Here is an 11,584-nt window from a genome sequence, read left to right as displayed (position 1 = left end):
TATTACGCTAGTGGTGCTCTGCCACGGATGGAGAAGGTACAAGTAAAAAATATTCTTTCTGCATCGAACATTTTCCAGCAGAAAGGAGGTCCAATGGGGGTTGCTACGCGGGTGAGGCTCTCCTCACCCCCCTCTTTTCTTATCAAAAAAAAAAAAAAAAAAAAAAAAAAAACCTTGGCAACCCGGTTCAAGCTCGTATAACTTGTTCGATAAATAGATTAAATCATGCTAAACAGGTTAAGTGGGTCTTAAATGGATTAAATATGTTCAAAATGGGTCAAGCAGGTCTTTAATGTATTAAATGGGTCAAAATATGTTAGGGGCCGCAAATATCTAAACTTGAACCAAATTTATTTAATGAATGAATCTAAACTGGTTGATCTATTTATGATCCAACGCCATTTATGCTATACCTGAACTTGTTTAAAGCAGGTTAGTCATGGATGGGTCGGGCCATAAACTGACAACTGCATTTTTTTCTGGATCAGAATGGTTTAACTTGATGACCAAAGTGTCAGAGGCCATACACACTGTTCCCACTTTTTAAACAATTTGATAGAATACTTCCTCTCATAGTAGCAAAAATAAATCTACAGACGGGCGAGGTTAGAAACTCAACATCACCACTTCAGTGGACACATCCCTGAAGCTGGAGATAGTTGCACTTAATCGCCACTAATTCTGGTGGAACCGGAGAACTGCAAGATAATTGTCACATCAATCACAGTAATTTCATATGAGACTCCATGCAATTTTGCAAAGGAATTATCATGACCTCCAAGATTAAGTGGCAAGTCCTAACTCACAGCAACACAAATCTAGAAACCTTCCAGTCATAAGTGATGAAGACGTGCCTTTTGGATGACTGAAAGTCTCTTCTACGATGGAGCAAATCCTAACTGAGAAGAACAAAGAGATCAGATTGCAAAAATGAAATCAACATCAGTTTAATAAGAAATGAATATGATTTTGTCTAGTGATCATTAGAAGCACCATTCCACAACATACATAATAATCTTGCCATCCCTGTAAAAACGGGATAAGGCTCAGTATTGTTCATGCTCCTGTGGATGATGAGCCTGCAACTGAATCTGACATAGACAATTTTTTCTCATAATAATCAGAAAGCAGTGGCAAGCTCATTAGCTATTTCCCAGTACAAGGGAAAAAGGTACCACAATGACTTCCAAGTTCATTATCGTTGGCCTTTTCTGCTGTTCTCTAAGGCACCACTGTGAATATTTCCACATCATCCATGCTGGGATTTCTCACCGAGTACTGAAATGTCCATCCATGACAAGCTCCTGCATGTGTGCCAATCTTGTTCAGGGCGAAAACAGCTCCAACAAAATGTGGATATTTACGGGCAATTCTTGCTATTGCATCAGCTGCAGCATCCTTAGGTTCCATTCCACGCCGCATGCTCTCCACAACTTGATAGCTGCAGTAATCACTTTGTCAGACACACTCTGGTATGATAATGGCCTTGTCTTCTACTTATTTCAAGTTACTGTACAGTCAAACTTCACAGGCAGTATAGAAAAGTCTAAAGTGAGCCTTGGAAGGGTAATGAGGATGAGGAAATCACTAGAAGGTTACAAGGTTATACACCACTTGGAATTCTGTGATCAACAAGCATCTCCAAGGAGGCCACTAAATGTTGTTTGTTCGTTCATCACTAGTTAACCTTCCCAAGCACTTAAGAACAAGACCATCAAAGAAGAGGATCCTCCCTTTCTCCATCTTCAGCCTCCCAAGAGAGGAAAAAGGGGAGAGATACCGCTACTACTGATTGAGAGAGAACTGCTAACAAGCTACGTCCAAATCAATATTGGCATGTGGCACAATTTAGGACATGTAAAGGATGAAAGGACTGTTAGAACTTAAAATATTGAAATTTTCTCCTTTAGCCTTTTTTTTTGAGAGGAAAAGCTAGAGGATCTCTCTCCTCTCCAAGAAAAGTCTGGTTTGCTTAGTAATATAAATAGATGTTAAAATGAATTTGACAAACAAATAACAATTAACATTGCAAAATGCCGGTTTGGAAGCATTATACAATTTTGAACTACAAGTTTAATACAGCCAAGAAACCTAAAAAGGTCCCTCAGAATTAGTAATCAATACCATCTCATTTACATGAATGGGTTAAAAGAGAGTTTGTCTTGGGATATTGTTTTTCTCTGAGCAGGTAAACCAATTCTAAGTAACCAATTTGTGAAATGTGAATCATGGATCAAGGCTATGAAAAGGATCAGTGGTCACATTCATCCATGAATGACCTGAAAAGAAAAGATCGAGCATATTACCATGGAAGGAAGCGCATCATGATATCACCATCTCCAGTTGCACCACAAGCACCAACTTCATCATCAGCATATGCTGATGATCCTGCAATAGGGCCATCACCCACCCTGGAATCAAGAGCCTCGTTACTCATATGTTCAGAGTATAACATAGCATTCAGCAGATAGGAGTGGATTAGTGATGATTATTCATGTCAGAACATATTGTAATTTCTAAAATGGATCTATTCTCTGGCTTTCCAGTTGATACTCATGTATTCCTTGGAAGGGTTCTGGATCAAGATATGACAAAATCAAAACATTAAAAAGCTGAACTGCAAGTTGATGCTTGAAAAAAGCTTTATTTTGCAAATATTGCCCCTCGGAGAGCACATATCAATTATCGAATGTACGTGTCCACATAAGTTGAACAGAGCAATAACTGCAACTGCAAAATATATAGCCTCAGGCCTCGGCCCAACCAAACAAGAGATATATGAACTGCAAAAAGGTTAAAGATGCAAAGCATGAACAAACACTATAAGGAAATGCAAATTAGGAATTTGTTAAAGATTGATGGGCTCAAGCACAATTTCAATTTTCCTAAGCATTTAAAGACATTCCCATTATTAAACTAATATATCAACCAAACACTTACCTGCCAGGGATTTTAAATGTAGCACCATTGGTCGATGTCCCAACTGCTATATGTCCCATCTATGCAAAGCACAGTAAACTTTTAGGTTTATAAATAAACTCCAATCAAACTTAGTCAACGAGACTTACTTTATCAATTACAGCCATGGAGATTGTGTCGTGGTTATGGAGATTTATCAACTTGGAATTTGACTCAAGACTCGAGAGATTGTTTCCATCAGACCAGTTCCCCTCACCAATCCCATTCTTGGAAAGTCTACAAGTGTTCTCAAGTGCCGTTGATGCAGAATTACTAAAATGATAAGGACCACAGTCATATGCAGGAATGACATTTTTCCGGAAGTTAGGCTGGCAGCTGTTCTCTTTCCACTTAATCCATTTTTCAATGGACTCTGGTGAACTGAGGTTGGTAGGTCCTGGAAGACCCATTGAAATAGCAAATACTGAGGCCTTCTCTCCAACAAGCAAAGTATGTTGTGTGTATTCCATAACTAACTTCGCAGCTTTAATACCATCCTTGACATATCTCATAGCAGCCACAGCTCCGACCTCCATTGTTGCCTACCAACGTCCTTAGCAAACAAGCACTGGACCATCATCTTCTATACGTGTAACAGCAAGATAATCTTTAACCAAATATGGAAGCAAGGACATGCAAATGGGTGGATAATTACCCCATTCATAACTAGAGCATCTAATGTAGTTTCTCCATTCTCATCTGGACTGCCACCAGGTCCAACTGTCCATATACAAACTTAATCAATCTATAACAGGGAAGGAGTGACATACTTGACTTTGTTATGTAAAAATACAGTATATATCCAAAACACAACAATTATCAAGGAAGGCAAGGCTTTGTTTCGCGTAAAGATCGATAGAATTATGTTCATACAATGTGCTCAAATAAACATAGGTTATGATGAAAAATACAGGACAATGACGGACAATATCTACAGCATGCCCAGTTCTCCATGCTTCATTGTTTTTCAATATCTGGAGTAAAATGACCCTTGCTGTGCCAGAGGATATATAGGGTACTCCATATGTCCCAAGCCTGATATTGGCTTATACAACACTACAATTATAATCTTCAATTTTTATGCTAAAAGTTACTTCATTTTTCAGAGAATAGACTCCAAATTTTATCAATGGTGATGCCAAGAAGTTGCAACAATTTGTTCTTGTTCAAGAAAGATGTTCGATATCTTTCCTTGTCCTATATATTTATCCAAACAATTCTCTTCATCTTGATGCTCAACAGAATATCAGTTGGTATTTTCTCAATTTGGTAATTTTAGTATCACGTGCATCATACAATGTTGAGACCACTAAAAAGCATCGGTTGTAACCAATCTTTTGGATCGAGAGGAGAGGCAATTTAGCTAAAACGAGCCCAACCCATTAGCTAACTAGCCTAAAATATCAATACCACTTTTTCATCTTCACTATACAAGATTTAAGAAGGTTTTGATAATAGTTCATTTTGGTTTCAACATAAACAGATTGGCAGTCTGGTACAGTTGACTCTTTATATAGATGACCAACGCTGAATTTTTTTTATATCCCAGCAATATTAAGAAATAGTTGCGGAAACTTGAGAAAATGTTTAGCACTACAGCAAGTTGCTACGAACAATTTATGACACCTTGGGACATGATTTAGATGTGTCCAAAACGTATTAATACAGGGGTACGTGATTTGATGAATTATGAGCGAATTGTATGTTTTATTTCTTTTCTTGAAAAGCATTATGAGTGGCAATTATGGTTAAAGAATTGTTTTTATAGACTTTTTTAATTCATTAGGATGTAAACTGAAGCTAGAATGTCTAACTCGCCCCGCTATTTTCAGCAAACATTCTAGTTCCTTAATCAGTTATCCAACAATTCATTCTTCTTCATCCACATTAGATTATTAAGAGGATTCCTTTATCACTGTTAGTCAATCAGTGCCACATCATAAGATTATTTAAAGCTGAAAGGACAACTTGGTTCATCAATATCATTTATTGATTTTACATCATTTAGGAATTCAAGAAAAAGCTACAAGAAGTTTTTTTTTCCCTCGACACCAATGTTCCCACATGTTATTTAATCCATTGGAGCTTATCCAAAGGACAAAGTGGAGTGCGGTTGGTATTTATGAATGAGTTTTTACCTCCTGTCCACTACCTTGGCATGGATTAACACTTTCTCCCATTTTCAGTAGAATTGATTAGCTCTTCCTTATTCCTTAACGAATTTGAGCAGCATTCAATAATCCAAGAGTAAAAGAAATGATTAACTGTTCCCAAACAAAAGGCAAAGCATACTTATGGACTCGAGAATTTCACAAACTATGCCGCAAAACCAAGTGTATTAGCAACCTAACCTGTGCCGTCACACCGCAGCTCCTCGCATGTAGTGCAGCCATCCACCACGGCATCGACCGCCGGCGATCCACGATCGTTGACCGACCTCCAAGCGGCTCTCACCGCCTCCACGAAGGGCCAGGTGCTAACCACCACCGGGAAGCTCTGCCCCTCCGCAGGCCCCATTTCCTGACAACAAACATGCTTACAGATCGAGTCCAACATCCCAGCTATTAATTAAAATGATCAAAATTATTAATGAAAACAAGAACAAATCCATATCTAAAGAGTTACAGTCCCTTACCCTAGAAAATGATTCAAAGAGGAGGAGGAGGAGGAGGAGAAGCGAGAGATTTCTGAGAGCCATGGCAACTACCTAGCTACAGAGAGGGGTTTGCGACGAATAGCGTGGTGGTCATCTCCGACTCCCCGGTGAGAATAGTGTATCTCTTCCAGGCTTCGCGAAGATGATCAGAGCCGTACAAAAATGGAGGATCATCTATCAGACGGCTGGGCTCCTCTCACAGTCTTAGAGATTGCCGTATTTCGTGGAACAAGAATAAACCCTGCATGATTGTTTTATAAAGAAGGTAACCTCATCCGTCGGTGATCAGACCTCAGTTTCTTTCTTCGTTTCTCCGGGAACCCTAGAGCCAAAAGGGCCCTGTATCTCTATCGCCGTTTCTCTCTGCTGACCGATCGAGCGCGGTGGAGGAGGAAGAGAGATGGAGAGAAGAGGAGGAGGAGGGGAGGGGTGGTGGTGGTGGGTGGCGGCGAGCTCGGCTCAGCTGACGGCGGGGATCGCGTGGTACCGGCGAGGGTGCGGGAAGAGCAGCGCCATGATGCCATTCAAGGCCTTTGCCATCTCTACCGTCTTCGTTAGCGCCGGCGCCACCGCCGCAGCCGGCGCCGTACACGCCACCGGCATTCGTACGGTAACTCTAACAACACGCCCTTCTTTTTCTCGGAAAATATTGTCGGATAAGCCCCGTCACCTATAAGAATAGCATTATACCTCCTTCCGTTTTGATCCTTGGAATGTTTTCGCATAAGTCCTTCATGAATTAGTTTCGAATATTTTTCTGCGATGTTTTTCATATAGGCTCCTCATTGATTCAGTATTACCATTACGTCCCCGTTTTTTCTCCTGGGAATATTTTCGTATAAGCGTCTCCACAATTCAGTATTACCATTAGACTCCTTCCAATTCTTACTTGGAATATTTTCAGAGAAGTCCCTTCATAAATCATCATTACCGTTATACTCCTCCATTTTTTTCCCCAGGAATATTTCCAGATAAGCCCCTTTATACAATAGTACTACTATTATTTCCTGGGAGCATTTTCAGAGGAAACAAATTTATAAATCAACATTATTTTTCTTCAGAATATTTTCAGATAAGACCATTACATATCAGTATTTAGAGGCTCCATTTTTTATAAACAAATATCTTTATTGATATGTAACGGTGATGGTGGTGATGACGATGATATAGGTGGATGACATGAAGAAGGTTGGTGCAAGCATACGGAGACGGATAGGGGCTCCTCCAAAGGAGACCAAATGATAGGGTCCTCCAGGCATTATTTTGCTCGGGGAATGCACACATCTAACGCTTACTCTTGTCTCTCTAATAGCTTTTTTTTTTTTTTTTTTTGCCTCTCCCCAATTCCTGTGATATCAACATAATCATACACGATTCATTAGTTTGTAGCACATGTTGGGGGATTTAACTTCTAAATTTTTTCAGGAAATTTTCGGAGCACCTTGATGCATAAGAAATCTTCTTGTAGCTGACTATGGCCTTTTGATTTAATTTCCAAGGAATCATAGATAAATGCAGACTGTATCAATCATAAGGAGTCCATCACTTGCCAGTTTATTGTGTAAACTGAAATAGGGCATGTTGGCATGCCTTGAGATCAAGTATTATGAACTGATATTTCGAAAGTAGTGTTGAACTGTGCTCGAGTATGGAAGAAGTAAAGAGGGCATTCCATATGGTTAGACAGTTCAGTAAGATTGAATTAAGATTGAAGAAGAAACAAGTCGTAATGTGGTGTAATAAGTTGCTATCAAGATGAGACATGTTTATCTCCATTGTCACCATCACCTATTACAACACCCATGGTACTTAAGTGACCGAGGCTAACAATGTCTGTGGTCACAAGATTAGGATAATGACCAAGATATGGATTTGATAGTACACTTAACGTTTTTGCTTAATTCGGTCTCAACGCTTTCGAGACGACTTGGTCAAGTTGCTAGATCGTGGTAAAGGATCATGGCTTGAAATATTTACCCTTGGAAAGTAGTAATCTTAAGTAACATTAAGATGGAGAGTCTGCGCACTATGGTGATAGGTGATATTGTAATCGACCTAAATACATTAACTAGCTAGTTGTAGGAAGCATTCTTTGTACAGAAAAAAAAAAGAGGCAAGGGGTTTGAAAATGGAAAACCTAAATAGAAACCAAAGTAGATGAAGAATAATCATATAGTCCCGCTCGTGGTAATTTTGTTACTCGAACGATTGGATACGATGTCATACTTTATAATCCAAGATGTAGGCTGTGTATCTAAAGTAGAACTACAATAACGATCCTATCACCTTGTGACGTAGAATGTTGCTTCTTGTTGGCATCATTGGCATGTCTTCAACACCCAAGGTCTAGACTTGTTATCCCCTCGAACATCCACAGCTCTATTTGCCCACCACCATCAACCCAAACCTTTTTGGCGTTCTCCCTCGTCAGCTAGCCGTAGAACCTGCCACCCAAGGAACAAGGCACGAACTAAACATACATGGCAATTGGCACGTACTCATACGAAAACCATAATGTTCTACTTGTCCTCATCCTTGTAGTACTCGTCGTTATCCTCCCATTCTCTCTTGCTCTACGTTAAGTAACCGAGCCAATTTCACTTTCAACCAAGGTTTCAATAGTGGCATTGTTCCATTATAAAAACCATTATTGATCATTATAAAAACCATACGGTTGAGTTATGTAATATCTGAATAATAACTATTATAATGATATAATGGCAAATAACAAGAAATAAATGGTAACAATATTATTGTCTAAATCATTCTTCATTTAATATCATTATTTTAGACCATATCAGCTTTTTCGAGGGAAAATATAAAAATGTGAATTTTAAAATGTAATGTTTTATTAAAAATAATACAAATATCAGATAAATGTCATAATTTATTTTTTACTGTAGGTCATTTTTTTTGAAAGTAATGATACGTACAACAACAGGTTGTTATAATACTAAATAAATATGGGCTTTAATATATTGACATTAACTTTTCTCTGTTATTATATATAACGTAACAAAGGTGGTCTGAAATCTTGAATGGCTGTTATCTATATTGCTCAACCTTTGGCTTCACAACTTCCAAGAATAGTTCACGCTATTCACAGATGCGCCACGTAAGAGATTTGCAAGAGCTTGAGATCTTCTAGGAGTTACATGCATACATACATACATACTTTCAGCTAATCTTGGTGGTTAATTAGATTTCAATTTGATGACTGACTTTTTTTTTTTAATGAATATAACAATCGTTAGATTGTTTGATGTCAAATAAATATATTAAAACCTGCACTGTGCTGAAGACTTCAATTAAATTCACCTCTCGGCTTCATCAGAGTATGAAACGATGTGCAGTCTATCTTATTCTATTGTCCCAAATTGCTCGTTGATTTCATTTAACCAGAGAAACACATCACAGTGCCTTATCTATGAACAATTAATCACTTTATTTTTAGAAATGATCATATCTCAATTACATGGAGTTGAATTGTGTGTGCGTGTGTGCGTGAGAGAGAGAGAGAGAGAGTGAGTGTGATTGTGAGTGTGTGTGTGTGTGTGTGTGTGTGAGAGAGAGAGAGAGAGAGAGAGGAGGGGGCGCATTTTTTGGGAGGATGGTTAGTGGTTGGTAGTTAAGGGGATAGTGGGTATTAGTGGGTTAGGAAAGAAATTACAATAAAAAGGAAAGAAAAAAAAATGTAGAAGAGGGGGGAAAACATAAAAAAGCCATCAGCAGTGAACTACATTATTTTTCTAATTTTGAAACTTTGTTTTCTCTCTCTATCTCTATCTCTCTCTCACTCACTCTCTCCCTCATCCGGGGCTCACGCAGTACTTGTTCCTTTCTCCTCCCTTCATTCCGTTTGCAAGAAAGAGAAGACTGAAAGAAGTCCGGTCTGTTAACTATTTCTTTCCATGCTACACAATGCAAGAAGCCGGAGGAGGCATCACTAGCAGCAGTAAGACCCCCAGCAACAACGGCAAAGAGGAAGGTGGAGGAATGGCGCTGAAGAAAGGCCCATGGATGGCCGAGGAGGACGAGATTTTAATAGAGTACGTCCGAAAGCACGGCCCCCGTGACTGGAGCTCCATTCGATCCAAAGGCCTCCTTCCCCGCTCCGGCAAGTCCTGCCGCCTCCGCTGGGTCAACAAACTCAAGCCCGACTTGAAAACGTACGCCAACTTCGCTTTCTTTCTCCTCCATCCTTCCTTGTTCCCCGTCAGAAATTCATAAATAAGCTTTGAATCTTACAGAAAGAGCGAACTATCTGTTTCTTAGTGTTTTAAATATTTCGTTTCTTTTCTTCTTTCTTCTTTGCAAGCAATATTATGTGGTGATGGTTGTCATGAATTTATGGCTTGCATGTTCGATCATTTTGATGATGCTGATGGGCTTTAATTAAATTGGATGGCTGTTGAATAACGACGATGATGGCTGCATGCATGCATGGAGCAGTGGGTGCAAGTTTTCTCCCGAGGAAGAGCGGATTGTGATCGATTTGCAGGCGCGATTTGGGAACAAGTGGGCGAGAATCGCAACGTATCTGCCGGGAAGGACGGACAATGATGTGAAGAATTTCTGGAGCACCAGGCAGAAGAGACTCGCGAGGATCCTCAGGACACCCCTGCCGTCCAGATCCAATAAGAACCATGGGAAGATGCCTGTCCCTTCTCATCAACTGCCCAATTTGGAGGTCAGACTGCATGGATTTATGAAGTTTGAAAGTTGCATTTTGACTCGCTTTCTTAATTTGATGCCTCAAGTTGGGAGTAGATGAGGATGGGCTATTCCTTTATAGATTATTCATGCGAACTGCACTCTCTCTGGAACTGAAAAAATGAACCTAAGAAAATATGCATGGATGAAAGCATCAATTCTATATTTTATGAATTATTTGTCCATCATGAATTATTTTATGAACCATTCACTGATCATTCATAGGTTCTTGAAATACCTTGGTATTTTAACTCTTGACATTCTTACTCGCCGTTTGTTTTTTTCTTTTTGTTATTATCTGTTGAATATGCACTAATACATGTTTATATATAAATCATCTTCAACTCTTACCATACCCAAAAGCGTGGTGAATTTTACTGCCCAGTTTTCTTGTTTTATTTTGAATTTTAGTCTTCTTGCATAAAGAAAGAAAGTATTCCTGAAATCTAGGTGAAGCTTCTCTCAATTAAGACCCCCCACTATATATGGCAGACACTGGCTTCAACTCTCAGAAGTGGTTTCAGATTTTCTGCCCAATGCTTTGGTAGTTTACAAATTACAACATTTATTGTTTGCAAATGCTTTCAGCACAGTTTAAAGTGCTTGTTGCCAGCATTATTTTCTCATCTTCTGGCTTGTCATCAGGATCCCTCTCTGGATCGAATTTTATTTGAGGGAGATGGCCAATGCAGCCAGGAGGCCTCAAAGATGACTCAAATGCGGGATATATTGAGCCCGGTACCGCTCGACCTTCACACGGCCCTTCCCCTGCTTGAACTCGAACTAGCCATGGAGAAAGAGCCGTGCCTGTCGGACACGGCACCGCCGTCGCAACCGCCCTTCGACCACCTCCCGCACCCGCTCGTCGGCCTCCCAGTCCTGCCGGAGGATGCCCCGGGACTCTCGCCGGGCTTCGGGGATGCGAGCTTCCCGGAAGAACTTGCTTGCCCGGAGCCACCACCTGAAGGGCTACCGTTCTTGGGCCTGGATGCTGGGCACGATGGCATCGAGAGGGTGGACGAGCATCCAGGGGACTTCTTTGACGACTTACCAGCGGACATGTTCGACTACCTGGAGCCGCCGACACCGCCGCCGCCGCCGCCCCCGGCTTCATCTACATCATGGTAGCGTTATCCATTTGGGGCGGGGGAGAATGAGAAGTTCGACCCAATTAGATTTGATCGTACTGTTGTATTCCTTTGGAACTGGGATTTGAACTCGATCCCTGGTTTCCTGTATTGATTCTTTTTTCCGACA

At 40.2% G+C, this 11,584-nt stretch overlaps 2 protein-coding genes across 6 annotated transcripts; one reads left to right on the top strand and one right to left on the bottom strand.

Moving 5' to 3' along the window:
* Positions 1-931: 931 nt before the first annotated feature.
* Positions 932-6,025, bottom strand: LOC103698063 (probable isoaspartyl peptidase/L-asparaginase 3). 5 transcript variants are annotated; one of them, XR_005509016.1, is made up of 7 exons: positions 5,594-5,983; positions 5,310-5,493; positions 3,614-3,678; positions 3,069-3,500; positions 2,941-2,999; positions 2,307-2,783; positions 932-1,441 (listed from the first exon to the last, which is right to left on the bottom strand). XR_005509016.1 is itself a non-coding variant. In XM_008780025.4 (7 exons), the coding sequence occupies exons 2-7, from the start codon at positions 5,473-5,475 to the stop codon at positions 1,222-1,224; spliced, it is 1,047 nt and encodes a 348-aa protein (XP_008778247.2). In that variant the 5' UTR covers positions 5,476-5,478; positions 5,666-6,025; the 3' UTR covers positions 932-1,221. The 5 variants fall into 5 exon arrangements, 4 of the variants coding, with proteins under 4 accessions (XP_008778247.2, XP_008778244.2, XP_008778245.2 ...); XM_008780025.4 differs by having other exon boundaries at positions 2,307-2,411; positions 5,310-5,478; positions 5,666-6,025; XM_008780022.4 differs by having other exon boundaries at positions 943-1,441; positions 2,307-2,411.
* A 3,371-nt stretch (positions 6,026-9,396) lies between these two features.
* On the top strand, positions 9,397-11,584 carry LOC103698065 (probable transcription factor MYB58). The gene is made up of 3 exons (XM_008780027.3): positions 9,397-9,783; positions 10,067-10,304; positions 10,973-11,584. Exons 1-3 carry the CDS (start codon positions 9,536-9,538, stop codon positions 11,453-11,455), a joined length of 969 nt encoding a protein of 322 aa, XP_008778249.1. The 5' UTR covers positions 9,397-9,535; the 3' UTR covers positions 11,456-11,584.

This window comes from Phoenix dactylifera, chromosome 2 (assembly GCF_009389715.1).
Source record: "Phoenix dactylifera cultivar Barhee BC4 chromosome 2, palm_55x_up_171113_PBpolish2nd_filt_p, whole genome shotgun sequence".
NCBI classification, from domain to species: domain Eukaryota; kingdom Viridiplantae; phylum Streptophyta; class Magnoliopsida; order Arecales; family Arecaceae; genus Phoenix; species Phoenix dactylifera.
The sequence above is the reverse complement of the archived record's forward strand: the minus strand, read 5'-3'. Positions and strand labels throughout refer to the sequence as shown.